Below are 25,191 nucleotides of genomic sequence, written 5' to 3' on the forward strand. Positions count from 1 at the left end.
CCATATCTTTTACTTATATCTTCTCTGGCCTTCAGGCAATATAAAAGAGACAATATAAAAGCAATAAAACCTTAACTGACCAAATAGTTACTACAATAATAACTTTATTATGCTGATGCCATAAAAAAGGTCGCTGAGTTTGGTGAATCATACGATCATGGAATGCAGGGTGTTGCTTTTTGGGAACCACACCTACACCACACCCGTGTCTTCACAACCAAATAATTACTACAAGCTAAGAGCAAGCTTTGAGCATTACAGGTGAGAACAGAGCCTTGAACACTTATCATGTGGTTTGTTTATGAGGTGTCATGCAAAGTAACTGGAAACAAAGCATAAGGAAAGAAACTTTAACACAATCTGTTCTTCACCTGTCAGAGCTCAGTGACATCTGGCTCATAAAGCTGTTACTGTAGGGACACCTAGTGGCAGCTGATAGTACTTGCGTCTTTAGTCACCTCATAATATTGTTTGCTTGTGCTGCATCTATTTATTCCTGCTCTGTCCACTCTGATACTGTAATATTGTGAATTTCCCAACTGCTGGAATAACAAAGACTGTCTTATCCAAATTATATTAACATGCAAAGGTTCACAACATCAACTGTATCCATCCATTGACTTTAACATACATTCATAAAAATCATACATATCACCCTCTGATGTGTTTCCTTTGTTGTTTTGGTGTTGCTGTTTAGTTTGGCTGAATATCACAGGTAACATTTTTAATTCTGACATTGGTTCTCATGTATTTTTCAGTCTGTTACAGACCTCCTCAAACAGCAGTGAGACTAATAAATAACCTAGAAAGGGGAAATAAAACATGTTTTATCAATATTATTTCCTGTGAGTATTAGTTGTCATAGACTTGCAGTAAGTGAGAAAAAATATTTCCTTGTTTCCTTGACATGAGTGAGACAAGTTATCAGTGGCAGTGTTTGACGGCTATTCTTGTTTTACTTATCAACAAAGCTGTCAAAATCAGTTTATCAGTGACACAGCAAATGGTTATAGTTTAACAGAGCTGTCATGTACACACTTGCAACAACCTAAACTGGATTATACTTTATTAAATTTGAGCTATAACCCACTGCGATACAAATACTACCTGTTAGTTTTTTGTGTTTGGGCAACCCCAGTATCTTCATTTGAGGTATTTCCTTGTAGGTTTATAATTAACAATATTATTTGCTAAACAGTTACATATTTTAACACATTCATTTTTAAACCAACATTTGTGAAACCGTACGATTTACATGCCAATCTGTACATGCATCCACTTTCAACTCGTATGTGTTTTAATGATTTAGATGATTAAATCACGATCAATGATTAAATCCACTCTTTATTACCCTCTTTTACATCTATGCCTCCTTCTTTGACACACTATCTCTCCAACACACACACACAGACACAACCAGACACACACACACACACACACACGCACACACACCAAAGGTTATAAAGGTAATCGCTTTGTGTAAATGCTTCAGACAAACAGGGGCAGCTCGAGCAACACTGCCGTTGTCCATCACAGCCAAAATGTCACAAGATTATTCATATTATGGATTTTCCTACATAAAGAGAAATGCAGAAAACAACACAGGCAACACGGTGGCCCTTAGAAATGCGGCAGATATCTCCGTTATTGTGGTCTACTTTCTGGTTGTCCTGGGGGTCGGAGTATTGGTAAGTTTTACAATCCTTCACCTGATCATTCTTTAAACCCCCTGTCTCTGCAGCTCCCTAACAGTTTTATAGCTTTAAGTTGTTTTGAGTTATGAAATTTTCTGTTAATAGTAATAATGAATTACATTGCCAAAGAAAAAAATAGCATTTCTTTTTATGTTAATTTGAGAGGCAACTTACTAAATAACAAAGGTGTCATTCTTTACTAATAATCATTTTGCACAATTGACACAATCATTTTTCTCAGCAACCTGGTACACAATAGCTTTCCACAGCAGATCGCAGACACATATTTCGCATTTCATAATGTTTATCTATCTTTTACTGTGATATCTTTACGTTGTGTGAAATCACCTACAATTTTAAACATAAGAATTATACCATACGAACAAAATTTCTGAGCCACGTAGCCATCACACCTACAGGAGTTGGCAGGCCATGGAAATACATCCTATGAAGCGCCCAGTTTACTCTGATGTTAGTGCCACAGGAGGGTTATGCATCAGGACTCAAACTGTAACCCAAGCTCTGTAACTTTACATGGTCTGCTATTTTGTTGCTGAGTTGTTGGTAAATGTAATATCTAGGAGGGAAGACACTTAAGGGACTAGTTGCAACAGTGGCATTCTATTACACTGCAGTCCTATTATTTTAAAATGACTCATTCTTCCACAAATATTTTTAAAGCACAGTGGCTAGGTGCTTGATTTCATACACCTGTGGCAATGGAACTGAAAACTTAAGCGGTGTGGCCTGATACTTTTGCCCATATACTGTATGTGATGCTTATGAACAGATTATCAGAGTAGTGTGTTGCTATTTTGCACAGATTTAATCATTTTCAAAAATTGTTCTATGACAGGCTATGGTCCGCACCAACCGATCCACTGTAGGTGGCTTCTTCCTTGCAGGGAGGAGTATGGTTTGGTGGCCGGTGAGTATCTTTCCTTGGAAGGCTCCTTTACTTTATAATCCATGTGAAGTAATTAGTTTTTATTGCTTTGTTCTAATAGATGGAATATAATGTGATTAAGGGTGTCATAACAGAAGAATTTTATGAATTGTCATATTTTTATTAGAGCAATCAAGTGTGTAAAACCATTTAGTACTTATTTAGTATGCTGAGTATATGACCTTTCAAAAAAAAACCCATAATGGATTCTGATTGAATTTTAAAAGGAGCTACTGACAGATTGAACTGTGCTCTCCACAGATTGGCGCATCGCTGTTTGCCAGCAATATTGGCAGTGGCCACTTTGTAGGAATCGCTGGTACTGGCGCAGCTGCAGGAATAGCCATTGGTGGATTTGAATGGAACGTGAGTAACTGTTCTTGAGCCAGTTATATCACTTCTCATGTATTTCTTGTCCCTGATACTCTATCAGTTATCTTTGTCAGGTCAACTGATAGATTTTTATGAGAGCTCCGCCCTCAAGAGGATGAAATGAAACAGGATATCTGATTATTTCTTCTATGTTTGTGTTTTTCAGGCTCTTGTTGTGGTTGTCATTCTGGGATGGCTCTTTGTGCCCATCTACATTAAAGCTGGGGTAAACAGAATACTAATGCTACACACTGGCCTGAAAGCTCCTTATATGTATTAATTCCCCTATCCAAATGGGCATTCATAACCACTGTGTTTATCTACAGTGCGAATAATGAGTAAAATCTCATCTCTTGTCGATGTATTTAGATCGTCACCATGCCTGAGTACTTGAAGAAGAGGTATGGAGGACAGCGCATTCGCATTTATCTCTCTGTTCTCTCCCTCTTCTTGTATGTCTTCACCAAAATCTCAGTGAGTCCCTCCAAGAGATGCAAAACACACTGTTCCATTTGTGGATGATCTTGAATAAAATCCTGCATTTTTTACCCTTCCCCATACAGGCAGACATGTTCTCGGGTGCAATTTTCATCCAGCAGGCGCTTGGGTTGAACATCTACCTCGCTGTTATTGCACTTCTAGCGATTACGGCACTGTACACTGTCACAGGTTTGTACACGGGAGAAATACACTTCCTTTTCTACGGAACTTATAGATTTACATTTTCCTCATAAACTACCCAAGAAGTGTTATCTACAAAAATTATATTATGACTGGGGGTAAAGTCTTCCCAAGCCCATATGTGGTGATGTAGACACACGTCACATACACACAATCTCTTCTTTCCTCATTGCTGGTTTATCTTTGCTGAGTTGCTGTGGTTAATTGCCCATGGACTATGATAAGCCTGAATTGGCCTTCTGTTGCTGTTTTGTAACAACACATCCACAATTACAAGTCTTACAGAATGAGTAGTTACATAATGATATGATGAGTTGATTTTTGTTCTTTCAAACAAGTGTAGTCTGTTAGTTGTGATAAAATGTCAAGATTTTTGGTGAAAATGTTTACAGATTGATAACATTGACATAACATTGATAATCCTATTTTATCTCAGGCGGACTGGCAGCAGTGATCTACACAGACACTTTACAGACCATCATCATGGTTATTGGATCATTCATTCTCATGGGCTTTGGTAATATGACACTTATCATATATCACATATCTGTTTGAAAGTTTAAAAAAAAAAGTCTAATTTCCATATGATTTTCCTTAGCTTTCCATGAGGTGGGAGGCTATGTAAACTTTGAGAAACTCTACATGCAAGCTATCCCCTCAGTCACGGGTAACATCAGTGCAAACTGCTATGAGCCCCGGCCAGACTCCTTCCATATCTTCAGAAATGCAGTTACAGGAGACCTCCCATGGCCTGGTCTTGTGTTTGGACTCACCATTCAGGCTACCTGGTACTGGTGTACTGATCAGGTGAGCAAAGAAATGAGCACTGAGTAGCTCAACTGCAGTTTTTAGCAACCAGTCTGTAGTGAAAAACCGAGACACGTTCAACTGATTGCCTCGGTGTGTTCACATATTCATACTAGACTCAATTTCTATACAGAGATAATTTGGAAGAAATTTATGTTCAAGGTGTTGAAAATGCAGATGGAGTCTTGGATCGAGCTGGGCACGTCAATAGTTTTTAGCAATCATTCACAACAAATGGGTGGTCGTAAACACTGACTCAGCCAACTGATTTACTCACATGCATGTTCATGCACATTCATGCCCGTTCATACAGAATTTTTTTAAAAACAATATTCAAAAAACAGTCTGCAGTGAGAGGATAACCATGCTTTTAGTTTAGACGCTGGATCTCAGCAAGAGCCTGACACCAATTCATGTGACATAGAGCACACACAAACAAAACATTATGGTATATCTATTTTCCGTTACAGAAGAAGATGATTTGCTTCTTTGGTTTACTCAGCAAACATTTTGAGTTCAACCACAAAGACTGAAAGTGGTTTGAAATCCATGACAACCACTTACCCACCCAGTCTATCATTCAGCCAAGTCCCCCTTATGCTCAGAATCAATTGGCCAGACTGTTGATTTAAGCTTGATTTATAGTACTGTATTACTACAGCCTGACGTTCAGCTTTCTAGAAATGTTCATACACGTTGAACCAATGCAGACATCAACAACTATGATAGGTCTGCATGGTAGTAATATGCCATGTAAATAGGGTATATCAATTAGCATAAGGATAATACATCTACTAAACCAAAGAGACTGCAATTGTATCTAGTTTGCTCACAATCCTAATACGAACACCATATGTTGTGTTTTTAATTTTCAGAGCTCTGACAATTCGTGCTTCAAGTTCAAGCAAAAGCCATGATCGTTCCAAATTTAGTCCGTTTTTTTTTTTCACACCAGCTCATAAGTACAAATGTAAAAATGTAGTGTCAGCCACTTGTATAGGCTTTGCGGTCAATTAATGCAGGGCTATGAACAGGTGTACACACAGAAGAGACTGGCAATGTGGCAACCAGAGACTGTAACAAATCAATGAAATTCAGTATTCTCAAGCAACAATGACTAAACTAACCATTGACAACGCAAGCAGGTCAGCTGAAGCCTTATCAGGGAGCTTTTAGGACAAGCTGATAATAATGCCACCTAGAAGTAATAAGCATCACTAACATCACTCTGAGACCATATTTTTCTGATTTTGGAGTTGTTGCACAAATGCAAGAACCACTACACTGCAGTACCTGCAGCGGACCCAAGTTAACTGTCTGTTGGGATCTCTGGATCTGTTTCCTGGTGTTTTGGACTTTTTGAATCAATACTGTATTGTGTTTTGAGAAAAGGGATCTTAATTTATGTCTGGATTTATAAGTGATTATACTACTGTTGTTTTATACATAAGAGTGTTAGCCAGACAACAGGACCCTGGAATATATGCAAGCAAACTGCTTCCAAACAGGAAGCAACATGCATCAATAGAGAGCCAATGACTTCAAGAGAAAAAGAACAATACACTGGTGACCCAAAGTGGTTGGATCTTAAATTAAACTTTTAGCATCTTTAAGGTGAGCGTTTTAAAGCAACCATGAGAGTCTGACATATTTTTTGGGGGGGGCCAAAATTAGCTATTGGCTGTTCCAACAGTTTCAGCATTTATAAGGCTGATGAATTAAATTTCAAAAAGTAAAGAACATTACAGTGCACTCTGTAACATCCCTGCTGGCAATACAAATTAAACAAGTAAATAGCAATACATAACAAATGCTAGAGAAATTGGTCTCTGAAAGGTGTATCCTGTGTGGATACAGATAAATTAAACAAGCCCATAAAAACCCATGTTTTCATGATAGTTGATGATTTCGAAATTATAAGCTTTTATTTAACACCATGCACACGAAGCCTGCTCCAATGTGACTGGACAAGAGAGCTCTAGAAAGCAGATAAAAGCTTCTAGTACCCAAAGTATTTTCCATGACCACATATTCTACATATTATTTTCTAAAAACGAGTCTTGTTGAAGCTTTTGCTCTTGAACGTTCATAGATGTTCCTCTACATCCATAAACTATACTTTATAATTTGGAAACATATCATGTGATTTGTGAAATCTTAGTTTGAATGTAAAAGACATTACTATTCTACAAGTATAATATTTCGCATCGAATCTCAATGAACTAGAAATAACAACTACTACCAAGTTTAAAAGTACAGTAAATGTGCGTATAATTGTGATACCTGAGTAAATGTATTTAGTTGCTTATGACCACTGAATTGTACTACCATTGTTTCCTAATTGTAGGTGATTGTGCAGCGCTGCCTCTCTGCCAAGAGTCTCTCTCACGTTAAAGCAGGTTGTATCCTATGTGGTTACCTGAAGCTGCTGCCCATGTTCCTCATGGTTTTCCCCGGGATGATTAGCAGGATCCTGTACACAGGTGAGTGTGGTTACATGTGTGTTACATGTAACTTATGTAGCAAGCTTATTGGTTAACATTATATTTGTAGTTCATGCACAAAATTATTCAGTCCTAACCTCACGCACTGTGGATTTTCTTGCCTTTAATCTAGATGTGGTAGGATGTGTGGATCCAGATGAATGTGAAAAATACTGTGGGACCAGGGTGGGCTGCAGCAACATCGCTTATCCGAAACTGGTCGTCGAACTCATGCCTAATGGTTGGTGACCTTTGTCTTATGAGCTGTTATTAATAACTACAGGCTTCTTTGCTTATCTTTCCTTTTCTTGATCTGTTACTCTATTTCAGGCTTGCGAGGTCTTATGCTGTCTGTGATGCTGGCCTCTTTGATGAGCTCCCTTACCTCTATCTTCAACAGTGCCAGTACTCTCTTCACCATGGACATCTACACTAAAATCCGTCGCTCTGCTAGTGAGAAGGAACTCATGATTGCTGGCAGGTAAAACAGATTTTCGTCGCTGTGTCTGATACAATCATCGTCTAAATTGTTGAATACTGACTGGATTTGTTTCAAATGTCTAGAGTTTTTATCTTGGTCCTGATTGGTGTGAGCATAGCATGGATTCCAGTGGTGCAGGCAGCCCAAAGTGGTCAGCTCTTCGACTACATCCAGTCCATCACCAGCTTCCTAACTCCACCTGTTGCAGCTGTCTTCTTGCTTGCCATCTTCTGCAAACGTGTCAATGAGACTGTGAGTTGCCTCCTTTGATTCAATGTTCATTTTTTTTTTCTTTTTGAAATCTGATTTTCAGTGTGGTTTTGTGCACTGGCATTATTTTTCCAATACCTCTGAGATTTATTGAAAAATGACATTTGTTTCCATTCTTGCTGTGGGTTAAATGAGATGATTGGTACAAGTCTCATGTCTGTACAGGAAATAAGCTGGAGCCAAGAGCTGGTTAGCTTATGTTAGCTTAGTATATGGACTGGAAATAAAGGAAAGCCTTTAGAGTGCTTTTTGTCAGAGCCGCTCTACACACAAGCCAGTTATCCTTGTGTATCATTTCTGAAATTTCCTGCTTAAAAACCTGAAAGTCAGAAAGCTTGTGAGGCCAAACTTTGATGCTCTGCATTCACAACTAAATTGCTGAGTTCTGAGGTCATCCAATTGTCACTTCTGGTGTGTGCAGACCTTAAGAATACCAGCATTTTGGGGAGAATCAGTTTTAGGTCAATAATTTTCTGCCTGGTCCTACTTTAGTCCAAAAGTGTTGCAAATGCTAGTAGGAGCATGTCATGGTGATAGCTTCCTAATTTTTGTGCAGCAAAGAGTGGTGTGGACGTGATCAAGTGTACAGCAAGAAGGATCTATCCAAAATTATTCCCTTAAATACAATATTGTGGTAATATCACTCACTTTGCTTGATTTAGACTGACCTTTGTCCTTTTTCTTTCTTTCCACAGGGGGCCTTTTTTGGACTGGTAATTGGACTGGTTATTGGCTTGACCAGGATGATTGCTGAGTTTGTTTATGGGACAGGTAGCTGTGCTGTCCCCAGTAACTGTCCCACTATCATATGTGGCGTTCACTACCTTTACTTTGGGATCCTCCTGTTTGTCATTTCCTGCGTCATCATTCTGACAGTGTCTCTCATGACCAAACCCATCGATGACAAACATGTAAGTAATAAATTATTATTATTATTATGTAAATTAGGGTAGAGCATTTACTCCAACATAACTATCATGTTTTGGATGATTGTCGCCAAAGCTCACCTGCCCACAGCACTTTAGGCAGCCATAGATCAGCCAATAAGCAGTCACTTGGTTTGTAGTTACACATTTTGGTTTTTCTTTCGAGTTCACTATTATTATAGTGAGAATAAATCTGTGAGAATAAAAATTAAACCCTCACTTTCTTACACACACACATACACACGTCATCGCTACTAAAAACACCAGTAAAATTCTAGGCATGTTACAACAAATGTTTTACAGAACATTTATGTTTACTCACTCAAAACGATTACAGAACTTTGCATTAACCCCTTAAAGGGAGCAGCTGAAAGAAGAAGACACAATATTAAATTGAGAACCCCAATGATCAGATGAGTGAGGACTTGGCAATGGTGTAGAGGAAGAACTCCCTTTTTAATAGCACAGCAGAACCAAGATCAGGGAGTGGCAGTCAGCAGCTCAGGGGTAAGAGGAAAGAAAAGGCATAAAAGAAGTACAAACTACAAGGAAGAGCAGACAAAAGTTAATGCCGTACAACAGCAACATAAGAACAACTGAGGAGTAAAAAGAGGAGTGCAGCTAATAACCACAGGCAACTAGCTATTTAAACGGCAGCATCTACACATGAAAAACTGCTTAAGTCCTTACTGGTGGCCTTCACATCTCCTCAAGCTGCCACGCCTAACTCGAGAGGACAAAGTATTGTTGTTGACATCATTTAGGCATTACGCAAAAATTGTATGTTTGGCTGATGGTAAGAAGATATGTGCAAATTCCCATTTTGTATCTTATTATATTAATATTTATTGACTATATTATTACTTCAATGCAAACAAACTAAACATGTGATCTATGCAGCATCTTTGATGTTTCTACAGCACAAAAACGTACTGCAGTCTGAATAGTAATTTCATAATAACAAAGTGAGTCATCACCAGTCTCTACAACCACATAGCCATCTAGTCAAGTCTTTGCATGAACCAACATTTAGTAAGCTATTAATAAGCACCCCAAAATAAAATGACAAATAATCTATTTCTGACCACATGCTTTGTCGTTTGACTAGCTGTACCGACTGTGCTGGAGCCTGAGAAACCGCACGGAGGAGAGGGTTGACCTTGAGATGGATGATTGGGCTGATAACCAAGATTCCAGCAGTGAGGACTCAGACGGTAAGGAGCTGACGTACCCAGCATACATACAGAGTAAATATGCATTCATGCACAGATACATGCAAAACCCTTTCATTTTTCTTGTTTCTTCTTTTGCAGAGGATGATGAGCCTGGCTTCTTTAAGAAGGCGGTGATGTGCTTCTGCGGCCTGGAAACCAAGAAAGCCCCCAAGCTGACTAAAGAAGAGGAGGAAGAGCTGAAGAAGAAGCTGACAGACACCTCAGAGGTGCCTCTGTGGAGGAACGTGGTCAATGCCAACGCCATCATCCTTCTGTGTGTGTGCGTGTTCTGTCATGGCTATTTTGGCTAAGAGTCAGCTGATTTCAACTGCTCGCCGACTCTCTAATTTATATAAATATAACACACCACTCAGTAGCCCTCAACACTCTAAAACACAATCATGCACTTGCAAACTATATTACAATGTTTAGCCTTTGATGTAAAATATATTTTTGTAAAGCACTGTGCTTTTCATTAACTCGTCCTGGTAGATCGCACTGTAATATATGAACACATATTGCACTTACTGTAAAACATGTTAAAGTTGTGTATATTCATATTTGCATGCTACCCATTGTCCCTATGAGCTTTCTTCCTCGTCTTAACAGAAACTTTTAAACAGCTGGAGCTGCAGGTTTGCATCCACCTGTAGAGACCACTCTCACGCAGTAAGCGTTATGTAAATGTGTGGTTTCATTTGCAACACATATTAACCACAACACGATAAAATGAGCTGCAGCACATGCTTGTAATCTATTTAATTAATGATTAATCTGCAAGTTCAAAGCCAATTTCCAACTAAAGGAATTGTAAAAACGTCATGAGTGTCTTTTGTACTTTCGAGTTTACACATGAGTGGGGCGAAGGGGAATAGAGCATGTCTGTTTTAAAATTCAGGATGCTGTCTTTTGTCAGTGAATAAGGGAGACAATATGCCATACACCAGCAAGCGATCTGTTATATAAAACCAACAAAGCACAGCATGGGAGACACTTTAAAATTCCACGAATTACAGTGTGTGCTACCTCATTCCACTTAAGCTCGGTTTCCTGATTATGTGTGCTCAAAGTCCATTAGTGCTGTCACTTCTTGAATCCACACACCTTACTCTGTGTTGTTTTAGGTGTTAATGAATAAAAGCATCTCAGGGATGAAGGGCTGAGAATCACTCAATAGTAATGGCTGACTAACTCTACCGCCCTCTAGTGATTTATTCTTGTTTCTGTTAAACAAAATGTAAAATATTTGTTTTCTGATTGTTGTCATTTGGCTAAATTTTTCTGCTCTAACTGAGGATGAATTTCATTCGTATTGCTCGGTAAACAAATGTTAAATTTCAAACAAACATGTAGTACTACTTTTGAATTTACCAGAAAGCTTGTGAGTCATTTCCATTAACTCTATCTTATCAGTAACTCTGTAGTTAATGTGCACTGATTGCAGACCACCAGCATATGAACGGTTGAATCATTTATGATTGTTTGGACCTTCAGGCTTTGTTCCCTTAACTTTTATATCTTTTACCTCCAGCTTACTCTTCACCAGGTGTATATTATTTTATAGCTCCCTGCAACTAATCTCTGGCAGATCCAAACAGTAACTAAACCTAAAAAAAACCCTAAAACAAACCAACAACCTGAGACAAAATATATGCTTATATTACTCCCCCTGGGGAGAAGAGGGGTTTTTTGTTTTGTTTTTTTCATTTTATTGCTAGTGTGCAAACACTGTCTGTAGATCAGCTTCATTGCCTGTCTGTGACGAGGAACTGGAAGTGTTTGACATTATTTCGAAGCTGCAAACAAAACATTGAGTGTATTGTGATATGCAGCATTGTATGACACTGTGCCTCTGTTTAAGGAAAAGAAGAAAAAGCTTAAATGAAATAAATTATCTTCAGTGTGTTCAGCCTAATGTCCATTTAAAATAAGGGGGAAAGGGCTTGTGATAACAAATGCTTAATAGCACTGTGAGCCCTTGAGGACTGAATGTGCAGCACAAGACTTACACAAGTTGTGTGATTAAGTAACTATGCAGCGAGTTTGATGAGACGTGAGCCTAAAGGTCCCTCACAGTGCCACCTTTATGCAATAAAAGGCACTGGTTATGACTCTCTATAAATCAGTACCTAACTGATACTGAGGACGACAAAATGTCTCCCAATAAGCTTCACAAAGCTACTAAATGATTATGTCTGGTTATGGAATCTTTACAGATTTATAACAGGAAGCTATATCTGTGACCAACACTCAAATGATACTGAGTGAAAACGGTACATATTTGTTGTTCTGTAAAGATCCCAATCAGCGTTTGACACAGGAGGAAGAACACAGGAGAACACAAAGGTGGCTTAGACACAGGCGCCATCTAGTGGTAGAAGATTGGGGTTGGGGTTTAACATGACATATGTGGTATTACACCTCCAGTTTAATTCTGTAATTGGTGTGGCACTGGCTGTATTCGCACCCAGCACTCATTTGACTGTAAACTGACACCAGTGGAAGTGCTTTCTAATGAGTTTGATGTGTGTGCTGGATGATATCCTACTTTCTAAATAAAACTACAAAATCATCAGGAGAAACAATCTTGATCTTTCATGCTTATATAAAATTATTTCAATTCTGAGTTACCAAACAAATCAGAGACATTGTACCAGGAACGACATCATTTCACGCCCACCTCTTCTTATGTATTTGAAAAACAAGTATTATTAAATTTAACTGTGAATTTCAATGGTCAAAACCTGCATGTAAAGAACCAACAATCAAGTCAGTTTAAAAATGCTTCAAAAGTTTTTCTTTCTCCTTTCTTCAAAAGTAGTTATTACTTCTTGTCACTTCAGTCCTTCAAACATCCAACTGAATCAGTTTCATCTCACACAATGAAATTAAAGAGGGAGGAGAATTTTAACATCAATACAAATACACATGATGGACAAATGATGGATCTATGCATTATATGTTCCTAAAGTTGTGTTTTTTTCATAGTGTAAAACATCCTGCAAAACATATAAAAGTTATACTGACTTTGTGTTATTAAAGGGTTACTTAAAAATACCAGGCAGTTTATTCCTGGCTACACTGGATGGTGTGCAGTGCTGTTTATAGCGATACACTATATTGGACAGATGTAGATGAGCTGTGGTGTTCATGGTCTGTGTGAGGCTACGTTAAGTTTAGCAGACATAATTTTATTAAGGTGATGATACTGATTAAATTCTTCCACTGAATATCATCTTCATACAAGCTTTATATAGGCAAGACTCAGTACAGAAACTGTACTTGCACCCACAATGCAAATTATTGTGACTTATTTCTAAATACTTCTGTTCCCCATGTTGCCCCCTACCTGCCAAATCCCACTTTAACTTGTGATTTTACTCATTTTTCTCTGTAGGTGCCAAGGCTAAGTCATTCCTTTACAATGCAGGTAACAGCAAATACAGCTAGATTTCTTTTATTCCCTTTGCTTTTCTCTGCTTTCTCTGGGATGAAATAAAGTTTATATTCCCTCCAATTAATATTGTTTTTAACCTGATATTAGTATGATACTCTTAAAAAAAGCTTTAAGTGTTTATATGGGCCACCTCTGATTATACATAACACCAGCAGGTACTTGGCAGCCACCTAGCAACAGCTAAAATTACCTGTTTTCTGCCTTTTTGCACCTGCGACACCTTATGAAAGCATCCTGTCATTTTAATTTCAAGACAGCAACACTTCATCTATAACCAGAAAAGCCGAATTACAGGCCCTGTGTTATTTAACCTCATCATGTTGCATAGCAACCACCTAGCCATGGTCTCAAATGACCTACTTTTTTGTATTTGTGCACCTATGCCTTATAATAATCATCATTTTCAGCTCATAAACAAACCAAACATTACTGTAGCATGGGCATGCACTAGTAAATAAAAATAACAGAGGTGCTAATTAATTGATAAGATATAATTACTTAGTAGCTATTAAAAAAAATTACCTCGCTCTCTCATTGGTGCTGGTAACAGCGTGTATTGCGCAATATTTTTTGACACGTGTGTAATGGGAAATCAAACATTTCATCAAGCAGCCAGCTTACCTTCAGCTTGAGATATTAATCAGCAGATAGTTTAACTTTAGCCTTGAACGCTCTCCAGACATCCTGTCTAGCCCTCAGCAGCAAGCCACAGATTTCACATGCACTCCCTCCAGCTCCGAATAAAGCCAGGTGATTCATGGCCTCTAAGGTAAGGTAAGGGAGTAGGCCTCCTTGTTTTTTTTTTTGTTTTTTTTCATTTTTTCCTACAGCATGCTGCCCTCAGGGAGACAATGCTACATGAAAAAGTCTGCTGAAAATATCTTCAAGTTAGTCACTGAACTGTTTCGGTTCACATTTTGGTCGGTTTTATGCAGCAGCACTGATTTACTGTAGTCAGCAGTTGAAGACTTATTTTATTCTGTTGCTACACCGAGTTAGGTTTGTCAATGAACATGTCAATCCGCAGTTGTACTGCAGTTTTTAGACTTTTAAAATCCAGCTATTAAATGTGACTGTCTTTGTGAATGGTGTAGTCCTGTATCTGTAGCAGGCGCCATGAATGTTGGAAATTCTGCATGATTTGAAACTTGAACAAAATATGCTAAGAGGGAGCTAATTGGTATGGAGAGTTGTCATTGTACCTCACATATATTATGCATTTGATTCCCACATTATGTAAGCAAACCCCTATTCCTTTAATAGAAAATTCGCATGCTGTCTTTTCCTACTTTGATCTGAGGATTATCTATTGGTCAGCATGAAAGCTTGAGCAGATAGAAACTTATTATGCAACATCCCTGCTTATGTGGGCCTAGGGCTTAGGATAGTGCATTTAAGTTTTTGAGTGAATTTACAGAAAAATCTGCAGTCTCAGATTTAGCTTTGAAAAAATCGAATTAAAAGTCTTAAAGAAGAATTAATACAAATAACATTTCCCTGCTCCACTTTGTGTTTATAGAGCCTGTAAACTGACGTGCAGTGACTGATTTGTTTTTCCAGAGTTTCCAGTCAGGTACGCAGTAAATCAGTGGGTCAGTTTGTCTTTTGTTTTCTCATCTCGTGTATCAGCTGTACTCTGTAGATTACAGATCTGTTTATACCAGCTTCCTGTGCCCAGTTGGTGCACTGAACCATTCATTTGAGTCTGTGCATGTAAAGTATGATTCATAGCTTCTGGTGCTTTCATATCTGAAAAGGCCGCGTGTGCGCCTGTGTGTAAATATGCGTTTGTGTGCTTAGATGGGGGTATGAGAGTGGGGGTGGGAGTGTGGTTCTGCTCCTCATTGGCTGATTTTTTTTCTCTCTGACAACCAGAAAACGTGATGCTGGCTGCAGAGGCACTGCAGTGTGTGCTGCAGCGAGAGAGTGAACAAGAGGAAAAGAGAGGCCTGTGTGTGTGTGTGTGTGTGTGTGTGTGTGTGTGTGTGTGTGTGTGTGTGTGTGTGTGTGTGTGTGTGTGTGTGTGTCTGAAAGAGAGAGAGAGAGAAGGGGGTAGGCAGGCAAAATAAGCCACATGCATAAGGAGGGAGCCAGAAGCACAGAGAGAGAGTGTATATGTGTGAAAACACTGCGCATGTGTGACTGTGAGGTGCACTGACGGGAGCAGACGGAGGAGGAGAAAGAGCAGCGATGAACGGCAGTGGAGCCAAGAGGAGAGAGAACAGCAGAGGAGACGGAAGGGAGGAGAAGTGAGGTTTACCTGAAAACCAGAAGAAAGGAGGGAAGAAGGAAAGAAAGGAAGGAAGGAAGAAAGGGAAGGAGACATATGAGAGTCACAGCACAGAAGTTCATATCAGTGCACAGAACGAGCTGTATCATCTGAAGGAGGAAGAGGAAAAAAGGGATGGAGAAAAGGATACCGGAGGGAGACGTTCAGCCGCAGCTCAGAGGAGAAGGAACAGGGTTAGTGGAGTGAAGGACGAAAGGTTCCAGAGAAACGAAACAAGGGATGTGGAGGTCGATGAATGCAGCCCAGAGACGTGATGTATCCACATAGCAGCAGCTTCCTCCATCTTACTTCCCCGTTGATGCCTCCCTTCGCTGCTGCTAGTCGCTGATGCTTCTAGAAGAAGACTGAGAGGAGAGAGAGCGTCCTCCCTCGGACAAAGAGACCACACGGTTTGGTTTTACCTTCACAGAACGAAAGATATCACAGCAAAAACAGAAAGACAGGAACGTGGCGGCGAGACAGGACTGAAACAAGACAACTGCGTAGACAGGCAGGTGAGGCTCGGTGTATGCTTCATGGTGAAGACGCTCAGGTTTTTGCTCTGTGTTGCTCCTCGGATTATCTGTGTGACCTGTACATTTAGGCTCTGAGAGGTGTGGCTCGTGTATGTTGTGTTCATAGCAACATACACACTTTTTGTTTTTTGTCTTAGTGCTTGAATGAAATAGACAGGCTTTGCTTTATTTGTTATTTATTTTTTTGCTTTGTTACATTAAGCTGGGATTTGTATGAGTGTTGCATCATGGCCATCCATTCTGCAGACACACACACCCACCTGGATGTATGAATGGAGACACACGTGTGTGTGTCTGCAGAATGGGACCTGCACCTGCCTGCGTATTTATCTGCACGGAGCACAAACAAACATTGTCTGGAAACTGTGAACAGAGCCTGAGCATGTGTGAGTTTGCGTGTTAACAGTATATTCAGGTTTTCCTGTCTCTGGTTTTGACATTTGACAGACCTCTGCGTGGATGGACAACGGGGGCAGGAGGAGGGAGGGTAGTGGTAGCAGCGATGGGGCAGGAACGGGCTGTTCTGTAGCTGTCAGCATCTCCGTATTGGCCATACATTGGCGCCGCAGTGAGAAAGCGGTACACCACCATGCTGTGATTGCATAACTGCTGCTCCCGAACGCACCCCTCCCACATGCAACCAGCACACTGAAGCGAGCCCATCTCACACAGTCCGAACATTTTGGCCAACGCACATTAGTCCCTCCGGAGCATCATCAGTGCCATCAGCCTTAAACATGTGCCGAGACAGCCTCTTTAAAGAGAAAAAAAAATCATTTGCCTCAATCGAGCCACTGATGTTGAAGAGCTCACCAACAGTGGCTCTTCTCCCCCCCATAAATCTTGTATGAGGTCTGTGTGAGGCATGAGACATTCAGGTTGTTGCTTTTATTTTACTGCCTGTGTGCGGCTCTGCCATGTTGCTGTGGGAGCTACACAGATGAGAACAAAGAGCACTTGGCTGTAATAAATTGTGAGGGAAAATGGCCGATGTCTGCCATGAATGACAGCGTGCTTAATTATTAAAAACAACACCTCGCCGCTCATGCTCTGAGCACTCTGTGCCCATCTAAAAACACAAACATCAGACTGCATTCAGCCAGTTAGTCAGCTGACTGTAAACATGACAGATGGATGGTTACAAACGTGCCTAAAAATCCAGCAAATAACATTGAGATGTATTTAAATGCTGTCATTTAAATTCTATTAGCTTGACAGCACTTTAATGGATTATCAATGAATGAGTGTCCAAAGCCAGGAAATTAGATATCTATATGTCGCATATATGGGGTTAAAAATAATAAGAAAAACAGGAATGTAAACAGGAGAAAAGCTCAGTTGTCTTTATAAATTAGCAACCACAATTTGATTCCAGTTGTAAAATAAACCACAGGAGTAACTCATCCTTTCGAATCAGCAACTCCATGATTTGCAGAGAAAAGCTGCAGCCAGCAAACATACAGTAAATCTGAGGATTTGCCCTCAGTGCCCGCTAAGGTCACCACACGTTATGCAATCAAAATAGAGCATAATATTTCACACGGGTCCGACTGGACAGTTTGTTTTTTTGTTTTTTTTATACCAGTCGGGGTACGAATGTGGATGCGAATTTCAACATAGCTGGCATACTTGACATACTACTGGTATGAGGTGTCGGGGCACGATGACCCAATCCTCTGCTCTCTCCATCCGGACAGATATATGGGAGACAGAAACGGTGACGGGCAGATTTTCACTGAGAAAATGAGACAGACAGACATGGAGACTCGCGCATCGTCTCTATGACTCATTCAGAACATGGTGCCCTTCTCCTGCACTCCGATGTGCACAGGTGGAATCTATCCACTGTGATCAGGAGGACCAGAGCAGAGCGCTACGTAAATGTGTGTTAATAAATCCACCACTAAGTATACGACACGTTTAAAAATCCTAATTTTAGCAGCAGTTATCAGCCGGTTATCTGGTTTGTTTGTATGTCCAGGAATGTAAAGGGTGGTGCCCTGTACGTGATGGGGAGTATGCTGGTGAGAATGTTCTGTGTGTGTGTGTGTGTGTGTGTGTGTGAGTGTGTGTGTGTGTGTGTGTGTGTGTGTGTGTGTGTGTGTGTGTGTGTGTGTGTGTGTGTGTGTGTCAGAAATGTGAATGCAGCTCTGTGTGTCTTCTAATGGTATGAGGAATGTGCTGCTGAGGCAGCCTCCTCTAACATCTCTGTGGTCAGCTCTCCTCTTCCTCCTCGTGCTTGTGATGATGAGGTCAAATGCCTGCCATGATTTCATTAGTGTAATAATTCCTGTGCAGGAAGATCCAGCTATGTACACACACAAACACACACAAACAGTGTCAAAGCTGTGTAGGGCAGTTTGCACTGTTAATATGGTGTCTTGGTAGAAGATGAGCTCCTTACATAACCGCAGAGGGCTCCGTTGGTTAGGAGGAGGCTGCGCCAAGGCTGGCCCATCAGCAAGCAATCCGCATCCATTATCAGCCCTTTTCGTAACACTGTCACCAAATTAGAGGGTAATTTTAGCTTCTTCTGCTCCCCCAGGCTCAAAGGATCCTCATGCAGTCTAGATACTTTATCAAATTGACCCTTGCCATTGTCAGACAGAGTTATTTTTACAAGCTCTGTCTAGACATGAAAGATCTTTTTTGATTAATAATCATTTGATCCAAATAGAAATTTCAGACTTTTAGATAATGATATTTTCTGTGTTATCTATATGAACATATGACAAAGTTTATTTGTGCTGCTGTGGTGCATTGTTGTTGTTGTTGTTGTTTTCATCTTTTTAAGGCTCTACTACAGATTTTGTGTTTTAAGCTACATTTGGTGAAAACGTAGATAAGACTATAAGATTAGAGAAAAAAAACTTGTCTAAGTAAAATGCAGTCTAAAATGGACAAAACGAGATTTAAAGTAGACCTATTAAATTATTTACTTTTGCTCATACAGTATATATGCTACATTAGTGTCTATTCATGTCAAACATAGCTGAAGTACAAATGATCCCCGTGAATGATGAGCTCAGGGCTCAGGCTGCTGTAAACTTTTGTTTCAGGTTGTTTTTCTGTTAGTGGCTCTGTATAATGTCAAAGAAAGGGCACATTCTAAATATGGTCATGTTAAGCACACTGCTTTCACTGTTAGCAAATCAGCTCCACCCACCTGCTGCTGGAGAGGGGCAGAGGGGCCACCAGTCAAAAGAAGGGCCTGAAGTGACAGTGGCATGAAAGTGGAGCCCAAATGGTTCATTGCAGCACCTTCTTTTTTGCTTTCTTTTGATAAATATATGTATATAATGCCTCCGCACAACAACACTCATTCCAAGGTGCTTTGTATTATAAGACGAAGACACTGCAGTATTAGAGAAAGAGTCCCACTAACTTGGTGACAGTAGGGAGGAAAGACCTCTTTTTAGCAGGAATGATATCTGATAGAAGCTAGCTCATGGAGGTACATCTGCTTTAACTGGGGTGGGTGGGTAAGAGCACAGAGAGAGACAGAGGATCAGTGAAAGAGTTCCATGAAGGCCTGGTATAATATAAAGAAGGATTATTTTAAACTTTGAATCATGTAAAGCTACTGTCACAACATCCAAACATTAAAACATGAAGCTGGAAATTAACAAAGCAGTGATCAGAGACATGATCGAAGAATAAAGTATAGAAAGCAAAAAAGTTGGTCTTTGCACCTGACCTTAAATATACTGAATCCATGAAATAAGTTTGATATCTAGTAGAAAAATTGTACAAATATTTTGTCTTTAACAAAAGTTTTATGCCAATTATTAAGCGAATTGTGAAATCGGTTAAACGTGTCCCACAGCATTAACATCGTATAAAAGCAGGCGCAAATAAAAGTCTGTAAACTGTATCATATACATTCTTGTTGTTTATCTCTTTGAGAATTCCCACGTAAATATTTTTTGAGAGAATCAAGGATTTTAAATGAAAATGAGATGGCACTTTGTCTTAACTGCCAACACCACCGAGCCTTGTGAAATATACAAATTTTATTAATGTCGATTGTGTGCGCAAGAGGATGAGAAAGGCTGTTTTTGGGAGGAGTGTTGTGGCATTGCAGTGTTGAATGATGGTGTAATTATGAATGATGTTTGCCCACACCTATGCCTCTGTGCAAGTATGACAAGAGATTAATAGAGAGCAGATAAATGGGAGAAACAAAGCCTAAAATGGCTCGCTGCAGAATAATGAGCTAAAGACTTCCGCCGTCTGCGTACATCTTCCTCATTCAGCGTGAATCTGCAGCAGGGGTTGGGGGCAGGAAACCACTGAGAAGTGAATAGATAAACAACCCAGAAATAGAAACCAGGACCTGTGCTGTGCTCCCTCTTCTCTCTCTCTCTCTCTGTCTTTTTTTCCTCCTCGCCATGTAGGTCACCTCCTCTGCTCAGTTTTTTTTTCCCTCTCTCTCTAATGAATCATCACCGCTGACAGCCACGCGGAGAATGAAAGATGTGTCATCCTCCCTCTTCTGCTTTTCGACAGCTTTTGTTTTGGTCAAGCTAAAAAAAAATTTCATCTGTGCATTTGTTCTTTCTCGCAAAAAGAACCCACACGCGGTATGACACAAGCTCCCCATTGCTTGATTGTAACCCGTTCCCACGCGTGTTGGAGTCGGACTGACGCAGCTCAGATGATGGCTGGGTGTTGACAGGAAGCAGGAGGAGTGACAAGAGTAGGCCTGAAACTTGTGGCACAATCACCTGCTCTAACCACACGGTGTAGCAAGCTGTGACTTAAAGTACATGTCAGTTACATTTACTGGGGGGGGGGGGGGGTTGCAGCCAGTTCCCAGCACCGTTTACTTTATGTAGAAGATATAGGTACACGGCTAGTGTTTTTGAAGACTGCGAGAAGAGTTTAGAGGTGATTGCTTTGCTTGGGGTGGCACAAATGTTCAGTTTATCTTTAAGCTTCTCATGTAAGCCTAAAATAAGAAGGCAAAAATTAAAAAATACATTTGATGAAATGCCCCTGGTCAAGATTATCGGCACTATGTTGAGGCACTTCATGACTCAGTGCTTCTTCAATCCTTGCTGCAGTGTTACCAGAACATTAGTGCAGTCTACTACACTGAATGATAGAGGCTCAAAAGAATAAAGAAAGGCATACACTGAGTGGTAACTTTGTTAGGCTCATTCCAGGCCCTGTGTTTGTGATTCTTTCGCCATTGCACATTAGATATCAGCACGATCTTCAGACCTGGCAGCGTGCTGATTGTGTTTAGTCACAGGAAGGCATGCTCCCTGTGCTGTGCCCCAGAGCGTCTGGAAACTTGATATTTATCTGTCTTTGTAGCGACTCACCTGAGCCAAATGTCAAGATGCAGAAGGAAGTAGGACCATTTTTTTTTACCCCTTAATGAACTGTTGTGATATCCTCTGTCATCAGAATGAAAAACAATCAGTATACAGATAGAGCGGAACAAATTCCGGTCGGTCACACGCACATATTTGGCACCATTTTAGAGAACGCAACCGTGGATTTTTCGAGAACCAATGCTAAAACTATTTTGTTTCTCTTTTTCTTTCTGATCACAGGTGGATGGACCAAAGGAATCCGGTTATTGGACTGAGGCACCAAACTGTTACCACTCTTTCTGCTTAGCTGGGACGACTATCTGAAAGTCCAAATAAACCACCCTTCACTCCCACCTCTGAGGAATTCAGGAGCCTTGGAGATTTAAGGAGTCATTGCAACAGCTTTTTTTTTTTTTTTTGGAGCATTTTATGGCACCTTCCAATAAAAGGCCTCCTCGCTACTTCTTATCACTGAGCCAGTTCAATTCAACTTTATTTATATAGCGCCAAATCACAACAACAGTTGCCTCAAGGCGCTTACTGCAAGGGTCACACAGGGTCAGCTGACCAACCTGGACCAAGAATTTATTCTTTCGTTCTCACACACTCAAGTTGATGTGTAACACATCCGCAGGCAAAAACAGGAAGCTAAGCAGTGGGGCTGAGCAAGAAACATATTTAAGCCTTAGCAGGGCACAGGATATCGTTTCAGACAATACCTCGTGGACCTTTCTGAACTGCCTGTAATCCAACCCTCCACTAAACCTGTACTGTATGTGTACATGTGAGAATCTGTGTGCATATGAGATTATTTATCGGTGTTTATCTCTGTGCTGAGCAGTTCTTGTGAGTGAATAGCCATCAGAGACAGCACAGAACCATCAGCATAAGTGAGTTAAAACAGCAACAAAAAAAAAAACTACCTTTAAGTAGTCAACACTGGTCCGATACTGTAAGCTGGACTGTTAAGTCATCTGTACATATTAGCTGTGACAGAATAAGAGCTACAGATTGTGGTGCTCTGGCAAAGCTCTCCTATCTGTCTCCACCTCATAAAGACTCAGGCTGACAACAGTGCCCACCAAGGGGAGGGTGTGGGGGATCTCTGAGGGAAACATGGAGGGAACCATCCGTCCCCATGTCCCTTCTAATGGCTGACTTCAAAGAAGGAGTCTAATCTTTTTTGCCCTCGCACAGAACCAGGCAGAGTTGTCTAGCGCTGATAAGAGCCATAGCTCCTCTCTTTCCCACCTCCAAAACCGTGCGAATGTCCTGCCTCAGGCGTCAGCCCGTGACCATCCCGATGGACACCGTCAAGATCATCCAGTCTGAGAAGTTTCCCAGAGAGTGTCCTGTGCCCGTCACCCAGCCACGCTATGCCCCGCCCCCCAGAGTGGCGTGGGACGGTGGAGGTGAGGGCGAGATCATCGTCAACCAGGCCTGCAGCGACCTAACTCTGGACATAGCAGGGTCTCCCAGGCCGATGGTGTCCCCCCCGGCCCCTGTGATGCGCAGGGAACAGAGCTTCCTGGCGCAGCGAAAAACCAGTGCCAATGAAATCTGCTACCACCAGTTCCACTACAAGATGGACGACGTCATAGTCAACCAGTACGTGCTACGTTCCTCCTCCACCTCCTCCTCCTCTTCTTCCTCCTCCTCCTCGGGACCCGTAATGCCCTGCGAGCCCCTGGATTGCCCTACCTGCGGCCACACATACAACTTCGCCGGGAAGCGGCCGCGCATCCTCTCCTGCCTGCACTCGGTGTGCGAGGAATGCCTGCAGATCCTCTACGAGTCATGTCCCAAGTACAAGTTCATCTCCTGCCCCACGTGTCGCCGCGAGACAGTGCTGTTCACTGACTATGGCCTGGCTGCTCTGGCCATCAACACCAGCATCCTGAGCCGCTTGCCCTCTGACCCCAATGGGCCCGTGCAGTGGGGCGGGGACGCCGACCGCAGCTGCTACCAGACTGTGCGTCAGTACTGCCAGTCAGCCTGCACCTGCCAGATTGCCAACCCCTTGTCTTCCTGTGGCATCATGTAGACAAGGACGGACACTGCAGGCATGACTTGACGCTGCTCTACCACCACCACCACCACTCCTCGTCTATAAGCTCTGCCTGTTCTGCCAATTCCCCCCTTCACTCACACGTACAGTAAATAAAGCCCTCCATAGATGTTATCTATATATATTTAATAGCACAGATGGATGCTGTGTGGGACTAATGGATGCCGGTGGTTCAATAAATAGTAAATAAATGTATTTTATGTATGGACTGGAATCCTGTTCACCCTCTCTCGTTTGGTTGGACGTGTTTGTCTTTGACATCTCTTTACATGGGAATGCCTGGGGAGGTCCATCTCCCCCAACCTAGGTGAATAAAGATTATCTAAATGAGAAAAAGTACCTCTGTGTGGCCTGCACTTGTTGGGTGGGAATCATAGTGTACTCACAATACTGACTTTTAAGTTAAAAAAAAAAAAAAGACCTACAGAATACTAAACCATTTTCTTACAGCATTCAGATGAAAACCCCAAAATTGGATTAAAAAATGTACAATTTTTGATAAGCAAGGAAATTTTAAAGGCAGTTTTAGCCCATGAAATCCTTAAATTGAATAGTTAAAGTTTCTAAGTAGGGAAAATCAATTTACTCCAAATCTGAAATAGCTGATTCATTAAGTTCAACAGTCCAACAGGAACTGATGAACAATACATTTGGCAGTTGGTTAAAATCTTCCACATACTGTAATGAGTTGGTTCAAGTCTGTTCTGAGTTTCAAAAACTTACTGGACGGTTTATTAGGTATACCATGTTAGTACTGGTTTGGACCACCCTTTATTCTTTGTGGTACAGATTCAACAAAGTGGTGTAAACATTTCTCTGAGATTTTGTTCCATTTAACATGATACCATCACATAGCTGCTAAAAATTTGTCAGCTGCGCATCCACGAGCTTCTTATCTCTAAAAGTGTTCTACTGGAATGAGATCAGGAGTCTGGAGGCCAATCCCTTGAGGTGGTCTGAGATTTGGGACATGGTTCATTATCCAGCTAAAGCAGCCATCAAAAGATAGGTACACTGTGGTCATAAGGGGATGGACAGCAATAATACTCAGGTGGGTTGTATTGTATTTCTGTAACAATACAGAAAAACACTATTACACCGACACCAAAAGCCTGAACCAGTCATACAAGTGAAGATGGATCCATGTTTTCATGTTGATTATACCAAATTCTGACCCTACCATCTGAATGTTGCAGAAGAAATCAAGAGTCATCAGACCAGGAAACATTTTTCCAGTGGTCTGTAGTAAATTTGCTTCAAGGTTCCGTATGTTGTATGTTCAGAGATGCTCTTCGGCACACCTTGGTATTAATATGTGATTGTTTATGTTGTCTTCCTATGAGGCCATTCTTGTTTGACTTGTAAAATCAACAGGCCATATCCTGTGGTCAGAGAACTGCTGACCACTGGATATTTTCTCTTTAGTCTCTGTAAACTCTGGAGATGTTTGTGCTGAAAAATCCTAATAGATCAGCACTTTCTGAAATACTCAGACCAGCCTATCTGGCACTAACAACAACACCATGCACGTAAGTCACTTAAATCACCTTTCTTCCCCATTCTTCTGCTGCTTGGTTTGAGCTTCAGCAGGCTCACCATGTCTGCCCATGTCAGGCAGCACCATGTCTACGTGCCTGAATGCAGTCCGTTGCTGCCATGTGAT

General features: G+C 40.9%; 2 protein-coding genes across 4 annotated transcripts; both read left to right on the plus strand.

Annotated features, from left to right (window-relative positions):
- The first annotated feature begins 1,541 nt into the window (after nt 1–1,541).
- Nucleotides 1,542–10,185, plus strand: LOC134632092 (sodium/glucose cotransporter 1-like). 2 transcript variants are annotated; one of them, XM_063480685.1, is made up of 15 exons: nt 1,542–1,688; nt 2,551–2,622; nt 2,902–3,006; nt 3,179–3,238; nt 3,382–3,486; nt 3,576–3,681; nt 4,130–4,210; nt 4,292–4,500; nt 6,848–6,983; nt 7,117–7,224; nt 7,314–7,464; nt 7,548–7,716; nt 8,430–8,645; nt 9,769–9,894; nt 9,976–10,185. In XM_063480685.1, the coding sequence occupies exons 1-15, from the start codon at nt 1,542–1,544 to the stop codon at nt 10,183–10,185; spliced, it is 2,001 nt and encodes a 666-aa protein (XP_063336755.1). The 2 variants fall into 2 exon arrangements, with proteins under 2 accessions (XP_063336755.1, XP_063336756.1); XM_063480686.1 differs by having other exon boundaries at nt 9,769–9,874; nt 9,974–10,185.
- Nucleotides 10,186–15,314: 5,129 nt separating this feature from the next.
- rnf208 (ring finger protein 208) lies at nt 15,315–23,867 on the plus strand. Of its 2 annotated transcripts, none has more exons than XM_063478655.1 (2): nt 15,315–16,115; nt 21,701–23,867. In XM_063478655.1, the coding sequence occupies exon 2, from the start codon at nt 22,728–22,730 to the stop codon at nt 23,502–23,504; it is 777 nt and encodes a 258-aa protein (XP_063334725.1). In that variant the 5' UTR covers nt 15,315–16,115; nt 21,701–22,727; the 3' UTR covers nt 23,505–23,867. The 2 variants fall into 2 exon arrangements, with proteins under 2 accessions (XP_063334725.1, XP_065327622.1); XM_065471550.1 differs by having other exon boundaries at nt 15,315–16,111.
- The last annotated feature ends 1,324 nt before the right edge of the window (nt 23,868–25,191 follow it).

Source organism: Pelmatolapia mariae, linkage group LG7 (genome assembly GCF_036321145.2).
Source record: "Pelmatolapia mariae isolate MD_Pm_ZW linkage group LG7, Pm_UMD_F_2, whole genome shotgun sequence".
Lineage (NCBI taxonomy): Eukaryota > Metazoa > Chordata > Actinopteri > Cichliformes > Cichlidae > Pelmatolapia > Pelmatolapia mariae.

What these genes read in the sequence shown, in the direction of transcription:
- LOC134632092 (XM_063480685.1), top strand. Translation starts at nt 1,542, where the DNA reads ATGTCACAAGATTATTCATATTATGGATTTTCCTACATAAAGAGAAAT. An exon ending in TTGGTGGATTTGAATGGAAC is followed by an intron (nt 3,007 to 3,178) that starts GTGAGTAACTGT and finishes TGTGTTTTTCAG; the next exon opens with GCTCTTGTTGTGGTTGTCAT. An exon ending in GGCACTGTACACTGTCACAG is followed by an intron (nt 3,682 to 4,129) that starts GTTTGTACACGG and finishes ATTTTATCTCAG; the next exon opens with GCGGACTGGCAGCAGTGATC.
- rnf208 (XM_063478655.1), top strand. Translation starts at nt 22,728, where the DNA reads ATGTCCTGCCTCAGGCGTCAGCCCGTGACCATCCCGATGGACACCGTC.